Here is a 16130-nt window from a genome sequence, read left to right as displayed (position 1 = left end):
TGTATAACTAATTGTAACTGATCTACTAAAACTAATCCATTCCTAAGAATAAGCATTACGCAAGCCAAACATAGCCTTATAAATTTTTCTTACCGAGTAAAATTTTTTTGTTCAAATAAAAGTGTATTGTTTATTTTAATAATTTTAAAGAACAGTTTGGGGGAAAATGACAAGCTAGACATGAAGACTCCCGGAAACTAGGAAAGTCACTTCCCTTTTGCATCAATAATTCAATATAGTTGAAATTTTCAGACCTAGCCTACATTCTTTTTAATGCTGTCCTTGCTGACTTCTATGTTATATTGGGCAAACTAGTTTAGCAAACTTATACGTTGTAAAAACACTTTAATTGAGTATAGCGATGATACAAAGTAGCATTTACAAAAAGATGCAAAAGTAAAATATAAATTACAGACCAAGAACAATTTACAAAGACCTAAAATATAAAATCGGCTGAAATACAATAGAAGCTGTAGCTATTACAATATTGAATGGAACCTGACAAACCTAAAAGTTTAGAGGAGACAGAATTTTAAGAAAAATGAAAATAGAGGACGCAAAGAAAACCATAGTACTATGATAACATAAAAATAAAAAGGGCTCATAAAATGTATGCGCAAGGTTGTGGCATGGGCTTGTTGTAAGTGCATTAACTAACCCAATACTAGAAGATACCAAGTTTAGTTCGAAAGACGGAAAGTAGGAAAACATCTTTTCATAATCTTCAAATGTGGGACAATAAAGGTGCGTGCATGAATGATAAATATTGTAGTTGTGAAGCTTTTTCCTTGTCCAAGTACATATACAAGGAAAAACTTCTCAAGTCACTTATGTAAAGTGTAAACCAACCCCAAATGAAATAATATAGCAGCACAGGTCTCTATGATTCAAGTGGTTCAGAAAAATAGAGTAATTGTGATGATCAATGAAATAGAAGATTCAACTAAATGGAATTTGGTATGAATTATTATAACCAAGTGTTCCTCTCTCTTCTTCACAAAATTTAAGCACATAAGCAGCAGACTGACCTAAAAGCCAGAGGTAATACTAATATGCCACTGTTCACAAAATTCACCTTATGTAACAAATATACATACTGAGCATCTCCTAAACTACTACTCTCTTTTTCCCTAAGCTAGGTTCAAATATAAAGGAAAAAAAAAATTATATGGTTAGCGCTGCAAAATCAAGTCCGGAACAAAGGATCTTCGTTTAATTTCTGTACTCGGTAACTGAAGCTGCTGCCCCTGTAGTTAATCATAGCTTCCTTCATTATTGAAACGTTATCAAAAAATCTTGTTAATTTCTACAGTCACAAAGGATCTTTGTTTAATTTCTGTACTTGTAACTGAAGCTGCTGCCCCTGTAGTTAATCATAGCTTCCTTCATTATTGAAACGTTATCAAAGAATCTTGTTAATTTCTACAGTCTGCCAGTTAGTGGCTTAGGCTTTGAATTGATCACTATACAGGGACAAAACTTCTGGATTTATTTGCTGTATTTTGCAGTTTACGGTTCCTTCTTGCTCTTTTTCCATTCCAAGAAATTAATGGTTCTCTCATCTCATGATGCTCCACCTCACTCTTCAGAGTCTTTCCAGCACCAATATCAGCATTCCGTCTTTCTCTTAGCTTCATCAACGCAGTCTTTTTGGCAGTTGTAATGGTTCCTCCACCATTCCTTCGTTCAGGGCAAAGCTTGCTTGGTTGCTTAATGTCCTGTTCATGAACAAAAGAGTTAAAGAAATTATAAAAATGGTTAAAGTTCAAAACAGATTATAAAATGGTTTAGCTTCACATGTTATTCGTTTAGAACTTGCAGAAACCTGGCAACCGATTAGTTCAAAACTGCACGTTTGATATGTAGGAATGGAATAGAATTAATGGTAATGGAATCAATTTTATCACTAAATTTTGTCATGTTCTCCATTCAAATGTTCATTCCACTCTTTTCTCTGCCCATTCTATTGCACAAAACAAACATGATGTAAAAGTAAAGGATATGTTTCATATGTTCGTCATTCCTTATACGAGTACCATGCACTGGTATGCATCAATAGACTAAAGGGGGCAAAAGCAAAACAAAACAAATAAACGTAAGAAATTCACCATGCACAGGGCTGAAAAAAAAAAAAAAAGGCTTTGATGTGCTGTAAATGAGCAGTCAAGTCACAAGAAAAGCATTCATAACACCATTTTCCTAGGTCCAGCTAAAAGGAACATGGGGACTAGAGAGCAAATAGAACAGCTATGGATAGCATTGCTAATTTCTAATACCAGAAAATACATCTATACAGCAGATCTAAGCAGAACTATAAAAAATGTAAATCAATTAATCAAGTATAAAGAAAATAACCTGCAGTTCTGAAAGCTTCAAATCCATTGCATTCTTCACAGTTCTGTTCTCTTTTTGAAATTCAGGGTTTGCTTCACACTTGCTGTCACTGTATGGAGTATGCCCATTTTCAACAGAAGGGATCTCTGTTAGCTGCATGCGCTTGCTATCTATACATGCCATCTGTTGCCGAACATCATGCAATATTTCTCTTTCCTGCTCAAACTTCCGGGCCACATCTTCCATCTTTGTTATGTTTTCCCTTAGGAAAAGAACATAGTTGCTCCCACATGGAAAGTCAAGCGACCCATTCTCTGCATTGAAAAATCATGACCAACTGTTTCATCAAAATGGATTATTCGAGTGACAGGCATAAAAGTTTTCATAGCATTTAAAGCTCTCATCTCACTGGTTAATAAAACACACTCATTTATAAACATTATGGAGAAAAAATAAAATTGAAATTGTAATGACTTAAAAATAATGGTTTTATTTAAAGATGATACTAATCACCTACCCTGAAAGCAATCTAAAACTTGAAGTACTACTAGCAGGTTTACATACCATGGAAAAGGCAAGCAGGATGGAAGTTGCAACTGCAATTAATGTGTGCCACGAAACAGTCACGTTTGCAGAGGCTGCATAATATAGTTCCTTGAGAATAAGCAGAGACACTCAAAAAATCTCTTGAGTCAATTAAAGACTGGCGAGCATGATGATGGGATCGTATTAGGTGTATGAAAGAATCTTTAATGCTATGATAAGATGCCAATTCTGTAGTTGACTGATCTAAAACTTCATGTTTTGAAAACTTGTCAAGAAGCATTGCTTCTTTACAAAGAAGTTCCTCATAAGGAAGAACTGGAACCATGTGGAGAAGTGCATAACGTTCGCTAGCTGCTGCCCCAAATGGAAACCAATCACCAATTGCAAAGTTTACTGCCTCACCAAAATTAAAGCCTGACATTATGGAAAGTAAACAGATTACTACATAATGCGTGTGTGTGAGAGAGAGAGAGAGAGAGAGAGAGAGAGAGAGAGATGTACAGTACCATGACTGAATCCTGCATGGTATGCCCTTGGAAAAGAGATAACAAAGTCACCCGGCATTTGTGAAGCCCTGTAGACAGGCACATCATGTTGTAGCAAAATCTTTGGAGGAAACATCGTCGTTTTCTCTGCCAACAAATGAAAAGCTCCATCCTCCCCTTCAACTGAGAGAATATCAGAAGAATATACATGATCCATGGCTACCTTTTCGAATGCCAGAGCTGCATGACCGGGAATCCCATACCAAGTCTTAATCGCACCACAATGATGATAGTTAATGCTGAAATTTGGAAAGAGAAAAGTATAAAAGAGAGGAAGTACAAACAGACCTCTGCCAAAATCAACTTGTATAAATACATAAGAGGATCCCAGGAGCTGCAATATATATACCTGTACAAAAAATGATCCTCCACATGCCACGCGAACATACTGAATAGCATTCCAATGTAAAGCATGGGATCTGTTACACCCTGATATCAATTCAAAAGAAGTTAAAGAGGAAGCTCGATGGATTTAGCAAAGAAAATTTGACAAACTAATTAAAAAGGTCAGACACAATACCGGAATCACATTTTCCAGCAAACGCAGTGTGGATTTTGGCAGCCGTGGAAGAGCCTGAGATTTTGAAATACAAAATATGAACAAACTAGGAAATGAACAAGCCCAATATGCATAAAACTCTACAAAGCTAAAAACCTTCAATGCAGCTACAAACGATGGATAAAAACTAGGAAACCTTCAAAGCAGAGAAATAGGATACGAATCAAAACCTTCAAGTTCCATTGGCTTTTTCCAATCTGATCATTAGGATCACATGAAAAAGCACTGCCATCAACATTGATAGCATATTCAACTGTTCCTTTCTTTCCAGAAGCAATGTCATTCCAAAATTCCTTTTCCAAGTATGTGGAAGGAAGAGATCCAGAAGAACAGTATCTGCGAGTAAACACCTTGTTTGCCTTCTTCTCAAAATCTCTCAGTTTGTAATTTCTGGAAGATAAACGCATACTGCTCAAACATCATATTTTATACTAATAAACAATGAAATATTATAGCCATCATATATTAGCATTTTGAAATTATCGTCCTTGCTTGAATGAAGGTTCATAACCAGAGCTCTTTTTTCTCTCGAAAGCAAGGAAAGTACTCACAAAATGCTAACCCTTCAGCATGCTCATTTCAAAAGTTGTATGAAATTTACCTTCCACTCACAGAGAATGTGACCTTGTCATCCATGTCCCACTCTGCAAGCCGAAGAGGTTGCACACTAGTTGTAAATTTAAAACCCTTCTTTTCTTTCATTAATACAATTCCAGGTGGTATGGAAGCATTCAAAGGAGAAACAATCTTACAAATTCCTGAAAAATCAATCACTTATAATTTGACTAAAGTTAAAGAACCAAAATAGAGAACCTTGAAACTAAACAGTTCAGTTATTTTATAATCTAAAACAGATCATTGAAATGCATGAAGAAAAGAAAACCACAATAACTGCAAAGATGTTATAGAAGTTGGGTCATTTAGTGAAATATTAGAAAGCCCTTCTTCTCAAACTCTTACAAAGAGGGGTAAAAATCAACTCATTCTTATGCTATCAGAAAAGAATGCAAGTTTCAACACAAACTCCTCAACAAATTGTACAAAAAATATAGGTTTTAAGTGTCATGTACCATATTTTGAAGCTTCTGGAGCAATTTTCCACAGATATGCTAAAGGATCCTCAAACTCCTCCTTTGATGGATGGAATACAGGACAATCTGGAATTTTGTCAATCCATTCTAAACCAGCTGTGTTAAACTGATCCACTTTGCTCTTTGTGGAGACATCTAATATGGTTGAAGAACGGCTTGATAAAGAAAATGAATTATTCTTATTGCTTCCTCTCATTTTGCAAGATGCAATTGCATTTGAGGCCTTAACAATGCCCATGGTTTTCATATGGGTAGCTTTTACAATTTCTGGAGCAACCCTTGATCTTATGCATCATTTTTGTGACCCATCATCTTCAACTAGACACACCTTTCCTTCCTAGTTATACCTGCCAAGAAACATAACTGACAAACTCATTAAACAGCACTCTATGTACTAAAGACATGCATAAGAACACAAACACTAAAAATACAACTATGTTTCATTTGTGAATATCATACAAAAATTACAGAGCATTTGAAAAATGGTTTATGGTGTTTTTGTAGCATTATAAGTTTTTTTCCTCTGCGCTGGCGATTTGTCATAAAATGAAAACTCAGATATTCATGAAAGGAAAATTTTCCAATTACTTTGCAGACAGTCCCATTAGGAATCCAAAAGAAAACTAATTATGATTCAATGTGAATGTACAATCACAGGATTAAATTAATAAATCAAACCAGCTTAAGTGGGCAGAAAATAAGCATGCACAGAAATATCAGCTGCAAGACACTCAAGTCCATCTTCAATGACTCAGAGAGATCACAATGGCAACTATCAAACTCAGGCATGCATAAAGGCTTGATGTTTCAGTAGCTTAAATTAAGTAATGAACAGTACAGCTATTCTGCAAGCATATTTCAGTGGGCATTCTTCATTTTTTAAATTTTATTTTACAAGGAAATATAAGCATATTTTTAAAAGAAAATAAATTATAACCCACTGACTGTGCTGTAAGCTTAAACTGAGACACTAACCAAGCCCAAGCAGGATAATTTGGACGACTGTCAAAACCGTCATTGCTATCCTAGTTTGAAGAATATGGCTGCCATTGCTGCTTTCTTTAGTGAATGAAGAGCGTCCTCATTCATGCATGACTGAAATTAGCAGATAAATTTGGGTAAAAAATTACTTACGAACTTCTTCAAAAGTTCAGCCAAGAAAGCAGAAAATTCCAAAGGAATTACTATAAAAATACAGTCGTTTAAGTTTTATTACTTGCCTGGCTTAAATTCAAACGAATGAAAAAACTAAAGTTCCTTTTCATTGAATCTGCCAAAAGAATCCGGTCCAGTATAATTGTTTCGAAATTGGGATACTAAAAAAATTTTACGTCATACTGAAAACGAAAAGTGGGTAATGCATTTGAAATTGGATTATAAGTGGGCAATGTACTTTTCTTACGCAATTCATTCAATTTGAGAGATGCACCGCATAAAAACAAACTTATGAAAACAGAATCATATTAAAAATCAAAAGAAACGAAAAGAAAAGAATATCTAAGAAAAGCATAACAAAGAACCGCAAGAACAACAATAGATTCCATAAATACATTGCGAGACCACAAAGAGTTCCTGATATTCTGTTTAAAATTAGCTATGAATACGGAAAGTATATCAAAAACATCAGAAACTAAGTCAAAGAACCCAAAAGAAAAAAAAAAGATTAGTCGGAAAAGTAATTGATGATGCTTTCTCTTAATTTTACACATTCTACAGCGCGAATCACATGCAACACAAAGAATAAGAAAGAGAGTCGAGTAATAAATCGAAGAAAAAAAAAACATAATTATTATTAAATAAAAGAATATGATCCGAGAGAGAAATCTAGAGTACCATGTGAACACCAGATCTCGCGGTGTTTCGGCTCTCCAAATCCCAAATAGAAATTCACCGCCCCACCGAAAAAAAAAACCTTGAATCCCAATCCCAAATCCGATCAAAATCGAAAAACAAAATGCAAGAACCAAGGATTCCGGCCCAGAATGATCTTACTATAAAGATATGTAATCGAAAACAAAGATATTTTTTATTGAATGCGGAGTGATGAAAAATGGGTACGAGCGCAGAAGAGGAAATCAAGACCGAAGAGTTTCCAAAATTGAATTCTTGAGGAAGAGATGCAGGTTGATATAGCGGGAGCGGGGAGGGCAACTCGGGAATGTTGAAAAGATTCAGAGTGTTACTTGTGTGTATAAGCGCATACTAGATCGTGACGCGTCGGAAGTGAACGGTCCGATTGAAATTCTGAACTTTGGGAAACACGTGGAACGATCTGAGAACGATGGACCACGGGGCTTGATGCACAAGCGCAGCACATAGTTGAATTAGCCGTTACGGAGCAACCGAGTGATATGGGGGACAATCGCGTTTTGCCGTCATTCTAAAGTCGGTGCAAAATCTCTCTCTCTCTCTCTCTCTCTCTCTCTCTCTATTTTAGTTTGATAACGTTTGTTTTTTTAAAAAAATAAAATTAAACTTGCATTTGATTTGGGGAATCAAAAATAAGTTTTTAAATAATTTTTCTTTCTATAATAAAAATACAAATATTCAAATTCTTGTTTATTTTTGGTCAATTCCAATACTTAAAATTTAAAAATACTTTTCTTTTGTTCGATTTGGAGTTTCGAAAATGTTTGAGAAAGAAAAGTAAAATATGAAAAAAAAATTTACTTTTTCATATTTGATTATTAAGAAAATTAAAATAATAATAATGTAAGATATATCAAAATAATGGATAAGATTTTGATTTTATGTATAATTAATATTTTATCTTTCTTAATTTTTATTTCTAATAATGTTTGACATAAGAGAAAAAATATAATAAAAAATGAGTTTCCTTTTCCCTTTTCCATTTTCATTTCCTTTCTCGTTCCCAATTAAAAGCATTGATTTAATCCGAATCTATGAATTCAAAGATAAACTAAATTAATGTTTTGAAAATTTTGAAAATGAAACAATTTTGACAAATTTGACCCAACAAATTAAGACAAAACAAAATAATGAAAAGATTACTCTTTTATTGGACTAAACCTAGTTTTGTTAAAGCTTAGACAATTAGAGATACATACACGAATATTCCAACCTACCAGAACGAATTTTTTAGAACAATAAAATTGTTTTTTGGTGAGAGTCCAACCGTTCGCCACAATTGCTTAGCCAACTTATGAACAAGCAAATTCAATATAAATCAAATAATGATTGAATAAATTTGTTGTGTTTGGGAGTATCAATTTCAAACCATATCCAGATCTATTACAAATCCAAATCCAAGATCTATCCAAACGTAAAGTAAATATACATAAATTGTAATTTCAATTTTTTTACATACATAATATGTACCTTAACTTTTTTTGGTCAGCCAAAAGTTATATAATAAATAAGTTGATCCATTTTCAAGTTCACAAAGTTCAATACTAAATTATGTATATGTCTTCTTTCTTTATAAATGATGATGACCCAAAGATGAAAATATATACATACAATAAACTTTGAAATCTTAATTTAATTTAGAGTTAAGTCATAGTATAAAAATACATTTAAAAGTATATTATGTCATATTTTTTGGTCTCTTACTACGTGGTCATCGTGCAAATATGATTAGAAATTCTTGAATCTCTTCCCTTATCCATCGACACGTCAGCGTCTTTCATTTTTTAAAATTTATGGTCAATTTTAATTTTTGAAATAATGATAAATATTGTTTTTAATTAGATTTCTTATCGCATAAATATATGAAGCCTCAACAAGAGACTCAATATTTTACTACTTTCATATTGGAGTTTATACTCTTCAGTTTGGAAATTGGTAAAGAATACCAAATGTATCAATGAGCACAAAATCATAAATCATGTCATCCTTTTCCATCATCATCTCATCATGGAGCCTAATTGCAAAAATTTAGCATTAATTAGGAGTGGTAAAATGGGTCTAAACCCGATGGATGACCCGTGACCTGTCCATTTAAACCGATTTTGGGTTTAATACAAGTTTATCCATTTATAAACAGATCAATTCGGACCTAACCTGTTTATTAAATGGGTTAGATGGATTCGGATCAAGTCACCCGCCGAGTGACCTGTTTATGACCCATTGAGAAATAAAATGAATGAGTGTTATATGTGTGTGTGTGTGTGTGTGTGTGTCATTTTATATGAAATTTTTAAAAAAAATTTAAATAAATAAATTATATTTTTTAAAATGGATGACTTGTTTATTAAACGAGTGGGTTTGAATTTACATAATAGTTATCCGTTAATAAATGAGTCAACCCAAATCTGAATCCGTTTAACCTCGACCCATTTATAACTCATCCGAACCCAACCCATTAGCTCGTTTTACCACCCCTATCATTAATCATCTTCTATAGGAGAATAGGGTCGATCAATTAACATTACTAGCTCATGTTTTTTGTCAACAACGTACCATTTCTCCTTATTTATGGATGGACATGCTTATTTTTCATCTCTCCAAACATTCTTTAAGCACAACTCTATGCCTACCTTGTCGTTTGCTTAGCTCAATTAATGCAAATCATTAAAGATAGTCCAAAGTTATATGTTAAAATAATAAATAAAAAAATAAATAAGTAAAAGCAAATTTAGAAGATCTATATATTGACAATCATCCAGTGCACACAAACTCCCTTAAAAACATAATTTAGGATTTTTAATAAGCAACAACATTTTGATTTTAAAATTTAAACCAATTGGTGATGCCAACAATCAAGAAAGCATTCAAAATGCTCATCTAAAAACAAATATAAATGACTTTATTTCCATCATGTGGTCAAGACCTAGAAAAAAATTAATGGTAAAAACAATAATCCAATAATACGGCATTAATAACAAGGATTGTAGTGGAATGAATGAAGACATCATTGCAATAATCAAAAAATTAAAATATGTACATGGCTTTTTTCTAAAGCACAAAGTTTATAAGATTGTATCGATGCATAAATGTGCTTGTTGTGCAAATTAATGTGTGCGAAACCAGATCGTGCAATGCAGCAATTAATGATGAATAATATAGAAAATAAAATCGCATATAATAAGAAAAGTAATTGTTGACCCTATAAGTCACACCTAGTTTTGATTATGACAAATACTCTTGATACTAATGATTATACTGAGAATTGCATGCAGGTTCACCTTGTGCGCCGCTTCAAGACTAAAAGACATATCATGATGGCGTGTTATGTTCGTGCCAAAAAATGAAGATCTATGTGTTATAATTTGTATTCATTTGATTATTTCTTCATTTTGATATGTAATTTATTATGAACTGTGCACGTGTATGACTTGTAATAATTTGCATCATGCATGGTAGGTAGGTATGCTCAAAACGACCATAGTTGGACCTTGGGTACTTACACTAAGGATACAAGTTCCCTACATCACTTTATCTTAATTAGGGGAATCAAGATAAGGCTAAAATGCACTTAATGGGAAAAGTTGAGAGGGTTCGGGTGACCGAACCTTTGCCGTGTAAAACGGCTTGGGCGACTGAACCAGTCAACATGTTGACTTGGTCTTCGGGCGCTCGAACCTATTTTGAACATATCTTCCTCACGCACCCGAAAGCCTGTCAGGGCACTTTTCAACTACTCGGACGACCGAGAGTCTACATTCAAAAGGAGGCTCGGGCGACCGAACTACCTAGTTCGGTTAACCAAACTGTGAGTCGAGCACCCGAATTATCGAACAATTGCTACTAACTTTAATTCAACCAACTGACTCATCTTTCAGGCACCCGAACATCTAAAAGATGAATTTTTGACTGTGTCTGTTCAGGCACCCGAACCTTTGGCCAAGCACCTGAACCTCGTGGGTTAAAATGTTTTTTATCGAATTTTAAAATGAGGTAAAAATGGTTAATATTCTTAATGGTTTTTTAAACAAATTTAATTATACCCACTATATCCCCAACGGTCAAAAATTTCTCCTTGTCCATATATACTCATTCATTTGTCATGATTAGCAAGGATTAGCAAACTTAATTAGGGCTAAATTCTCTCAACTATCAAAACCCTATATTAGCCAAATACCACTTCCAAACACTGATTACGCGTCAAAAATAGGGTAATTCAACATTTAAATTCATGCATTAAAGGTCATAATTTTAATCAAATGCTCGAGTATGTCCATCTTTTTAATCAATGAGTTCATTCGATAATTATTCTATTTTGTCGAGGAAATTTACGGTCATTCATGTTTTAATATTACAGGACCATTTTTGGAGATCAAGATTGAAATTTAAAATATACAGGATGTCAAGCATGTACTTGTACGTTGTTGTGTTCAGAAAGAGCTGTGTATGTGAGCCAAGAATCAAGTAAAGATCCGTGAGAATTAAATGAAGAAGCCATGCAATCCGTGCGCATCGTTTGAGAATCTACACGCCGAAGGTCCCCTTGGACATTTAATGGAAAGAAAATCAAGAAGAAAAAAATATACATGTGAACATATATATATATATATATATATATATATATATATGTGTGTGTGTGTGTGTGTGTGTGTGTGTGTGTGTGTGTGTGTGTGTGTGTGTGTGTGTGTCTATTGTGCAAGAGTGCCGTGTTGGGCTTGAATCAAAATACAAGGTGGGCTGGCAGCTAAAAGAAACAAAAAGAAAAAAAAAAAAAAAAAACAACAAAACAAATCAAACAAAAAAAGGGGTGGGTCGGGTCCCTGAATTGACCCAGCCATGCACATAAAAAAAAGGGGTGACGTCGTGTGTGTGTCCAAGAAGAAAGAGGCGCTGGAACCCATGGGCAGTGCTGGGAACCCGTGGGTACTGTTGGGCGCACAAGGGTAGCCGAGCATGTATTGTTTTGGAGGGCAAGAAAGGAAATAGTGAGGGGAGCAAAAGAAGGGTTTTTTGGAGGTCTTCAAGGGGGAGCTGCATGAGAGCAGCTGGGGACAGCAGCTATTGCTACTGTGTGGGAGAGCACACCTACGGCCTTCTTTCTTTCTTTCTCTCTCTCTCTCTTTCTACTTCTTTCTCTTTAAATAAATAGTTTAGTTGCTTATTGTTTACTTTATTATTAACTAAATAGATGTTTTGATGTTGAGTTTGAAGTGATTATGACATTGAGTATTTATATTTAGAGTATTGTTGAGTTTATTAATCTTTCTTTCAATTTGTCTCTTTACTTTGATGTTTGTCTAAAGATTTTGTTTGAGTTGTTAATGTTGAGTTTAAGTATTAATTTTTACGTTGTTATTTCAGTGATTTATTAGGTTAATTTAATTTTTTTATCTTTTAGTTTGTTATCTTAAATGTTTCAAGATTGAAATAATTAGTTGTTTTAATTTGTTGTCTTTCATTTTATTGATGCAATGAGCCACCGTGGAATTAATTTGACCCGAAAATTGTGGATTGCAAGCATGAGTGGCTAAGTTCGGTAACTTGGGTTGTGGGTCAATGTCGTTTGTTTTCCATGATTTATTAGTTCTCTTAAGAAATTATTGTTAAACTTTTATTTGGTTAAAACCAAATATTGAAGGCATCGTTGATAAATCGTTGGCTCTTATTTCTTGTTTTGTTGTTGACAATAGGCACATCAAAACCTTGATCTAATCTAGGATTTTAATCAACTAATTTTTACATAAAATTCGGTTGATACTTAATGAGAGTTTTTATTTTCTTCCATTTGGATGTGGCCAATTTACTCGATCTTTAGTAATAAAATTTCATCTTATTAATGTCTTGATTGGATTAACAAGAAGAGGAGTAAGGCCTAGGAAATTAGTAAACGGTGGAAGCAAATAGACGTTGAACCCGTAACCCGAGTGTTTGGTAAAATTGTTTCAATTAATCTATTTAGTTTTGATTGCGTTATTAGATTTACATTTTTGGAAAATTGATAAAATTTCAGTCTCATTTTGATAGTTTACTTAAGCATCTCCCACTTTGTTTGTTGTTTTCAAAATCATAAAAGATCAAAAAGATTTTCAACCCACATTTTACAGCAACAGGATTTCACTAAACTTTCACAAATACTTTGATACTCAGTGGTCCCTATGGAATACAATCTTGGACTCATCCTTGATACAACTTGACACTTCTGCACTTGGAAGCATAACTCAGAATGAGTGAAGTTTTTGGCACCGTTGCCGAGGATTAATTGGTGTCATCAAAGTGTTTCTCAAATTTCAGAGAGGGTATTTATAGAGCTGTGAACGTCTTCACAGCCTGGGTGATATCTACTTCCTCTCCTTTGACCTGTTTGCTTTTATTTTTGTTTTATTTCGTTTATACTGATTTTGTATGTCTGGTTGGGCTAGAGATAACACATTTAGACTGGTTAGGACAGACTCATCCATCTCATCATCGAGTGCACCTATTTCACTTGAATCACTTGAATCATCATCTGACACTCATAGCATCATGGCTGAGAATGAACATCATGATAGGGAGAACCCTAATAGGACACTCAGAGAATATTTGCAACCTGTTAGGACCAGCACCCCATCCTGCATTATTCTACCTTTGAATGTAAATGCTTTTAATTTTAAACCTGGGATGATTCCATTGTTACCTCATTTTCATGGCATTGAATCTGAAAACCCATATTTGCATATTAAAGAGTTTGAAAAAGTGTGTTCCACATTCATGGACAGAACATGCACTGAGGAGGTAATAAGACTAAAATTGTTTCCATTTTCTTTAAAAGATAAGGCAAAAACCTGGTTGAATTCCTTAAGACCAAGATCCATTGGGACTTGGCAAGAAATGCAAACTGAGTTTTTAAAAAAAAATTTCCCATGCAAAGAACTAATGCTTTGAAAAGACAAATCATGAACTTTTTTCCAAAAGGATGTGGAAACATTTTATCAGTGTTGGGAACGTTTCAAAGATCTCTTAAATGCATGTCCTCACCATGAGTATGAGAATTGGAGGGTCATTAGTTTTCTATGAGGGGTTGCAACAAAGATTAGGCAATTTGTAGAAACAATGTGCAATTGTGAGTTTTTCAATAAAGGGCCCGAAGAAGCTTTCGACTATTTTGATTATTTGGCTAAAAACGCCCAATCTTGGGATGTCTCTAATGTGTATGATAGATCTGAAAAACAAAAATGTATTAGTCGGGGTGGTGTAACGACCTCAAAATTCTTATCATTTTTTTATATATATAATAAACATCCCTACGCAGTGGAAATACAAATCATAAAACCATTTATACATAAATTGTACAATACCAGAATCCAGAATATACAAACCATACAAAAATATCCCTCCAGTGTCATCTATCCAAAAACATACACCACTCTGACAAAAAATTCACCCTTATAACCAGGGTGATCTGAGCTACACTCTATTCGTGAGCCTGATCTGCTCGCCTCACTGGCTCACCTGAAAAATGTTAGAGTAATGGGGTGAGTCGACGCTCAGTAAGTGGAAATATGCTATCACTAGTGTGTGGCAACTAAAATAAGGATACTTTTAAAAATAATAACTGAACTGTAATGAAATAAATCATCTGTAAGACATATCTTTCTTTCACAATTTAAAACATATTGTTTCGTTTGTTTTTCTACTTTTCATACTGGTAATATCATACTATACTCATCATATACTATAAAATTGTAAACATATATATATATATATATATATATATAACTGTGCTTTTATCCCAGGGACTCTGTACGTCATGATTTGACCCCTCATGACAGGGTTGTGCGGTCCGTAGGCGGGACTCTATCTGGTTGGCCCTCCAGATAAGTCATCATACACTACACTACCTCAGCCCAGCCAAACTGCATCCTCTCCTAAGCTCGAGACTAGCTACTACCTCGTCAAACCAGCCCCCTCAACCCAGTGTATTGGGGAGCTGCATACTCTTCGAGCACGGCTGACGGTACCCACATACTATCTGAGATATGTGGTTGCACTCTATCTTTATATTTACCATGCTCTGTAATCTGTATCTGTCTGTATATATTTTCTCAAGGATCTGATACTATATACATATATACATATATACTCTTTTACTGTTTTCATCATGTTTCCAAAATTACCGTAACGCTATCTTTATGTACTATATATACATATTGTAAAATTGTATACTGCATCTGTAGCATCTCGATGCTACCATTGTATCTTTGTCTGTATATTACGGTAATAGGAAACATGACATGCTAAATTCTGTATAAAGTTGTGGTATAAATACCGATCTGAATAATATTGTATACATGTATATGTGTGTGTATATATATATATATATATATATATATATATATATATATATCTGTTTCAAGAAACTATTCTTATAAAACTATAAATGCATGTACATTCTCTATATAATCTCTGTGAATATATATATATATCTACATCTGTATATTCTATATTATTTCGTATATTGAGAAAAACCATATAAACATACTGTCTACTTCCATGCATTCTGTATAGTATGATATATATATATATATATATATATATATATATATATATATATATATATATATTAATAGAGATATATAAATTTCTCCATCTCATGAAAATCACTTAGGCCACACAAACATTTAAACTCATATTCTAAAACAATTACTGTTTCAAACTCATATTCTGAAAATTCTGTATAGTAAAATGGTGGAGTTATACATCCATAAAATCTCTAATATCATTATCAAAACTCCTAGGATAGCATATTTCCCTTACCTCAACTTTCAAAAACTCCTATAAAAATCTGGCTCTATACCCGCAGGATTCCTAACCCAACATCCTGAAAACACAATGTCTCAGAACAAAATATCAGTATTTCTTAGTCTACATCATTTCCTATAACTGCCAAAATGTCAAAAACTCAATAAAAGATCTTACCCTGAATTTGGGATGAAATCCAACTTCATTTTCTCGACGATTCGCTCTAGTAAACTTGTAGAGAATTCTACCAAGAGCGTCGTGGTAGCTTCGGATCATCGATCCGGCGACTGGTGGGGCCTAAAACGAAGAGAGAAGAGAGACGTAGAGAGAGAGAGAGAGAGAGAGAGAGAGAGAGAGAGAGAGAGAGAGCTCGGTGAAAAATGATAAAAATCCTAGATTTCCACTATTTAT

General features: G+C 33.9%; 1 protein-coding gene and 1 non-coding gene across 2 annotated transcripts; both read right to left on the bottom strand.

Annotated features, from left to right (window-relative positions):
- Positions 1–1463: 1463 nt before the first annotated feature.
- On the bottom strand, positions 1464–5313 carry LOC131160959 (lysine-specific demethylase JMJ13-like). Its single transcript, XM_058116828.1, has 9 exons — positions 5055–5313; positions 4586–4742; positions 4155–4374; positions 3946–3999; positions 3775–3854; positions 3387–3664; positions 2899–3294; positions 2356–2648; positions 1464–1718 (listed from the first exon to the last, which is right to left on the bottom strand). Exons 1-9 carry the CDS (start codon positions 5311–5313, stop codon positions 1464–1466), a joined length of 1992 nt encoding a protein of 663 aa, XP_057972811.1.
- Positions 5314–13854: 8541 nt separating this feature from the next.
- On the bottom strand, positions 13855–13963 carry LOC131161130 (small nucleolar RNA R71). The gene has a single exon (XR_009138289.1). It is a non-coding gene; the product is annotated as a small nucleolar RNA R71 (small nucleolar RNA).
- Between the last annotated feature and the right edge of the window lie 2167 nt (positions 13964–16130).

This window comes from Malania oleifera, chromosome 7 (genome assembly GCF_029873635.1).
Source record: "Malania oleifera isolate guangnan ecotype guangnan chromosome 7, ASM2987363v1, whole genome shotgun sequence".
NCBI lineage: Eukaryota > Viridiplantae > Streptophyta > Magnoliopsida > Santalales > Ximeniaceae > Malania > Malania oleifera.
This window is presented reverse-complemented; position numbering and strand designations above follow the sequence as displayed.

Bases quoted from the DNA above. Each gene is read 5' to 3' on its own strand.
- LOC131160959 (XM_058116828.1), bottom strand. From the start codon at position 5,313: ATGGGCATTGTTAAGGCCTCAAATGCAATTGCATCTTGCAAAATGAGA. The intron at 3,665-3,774 runs GTATATATATTG...TCCAAATTTCAG, and splicing joins GAGGATCATTTTTTGTACAG to CATTAACTATCATCATTGTG. The intron at 3,295-3,386 runs GTACTGTACATC...CCATAATGTCAG, and splicing joins CCATGCAGGATTCAGTCATG to GCTTTAATTTTGGTGAGGCA.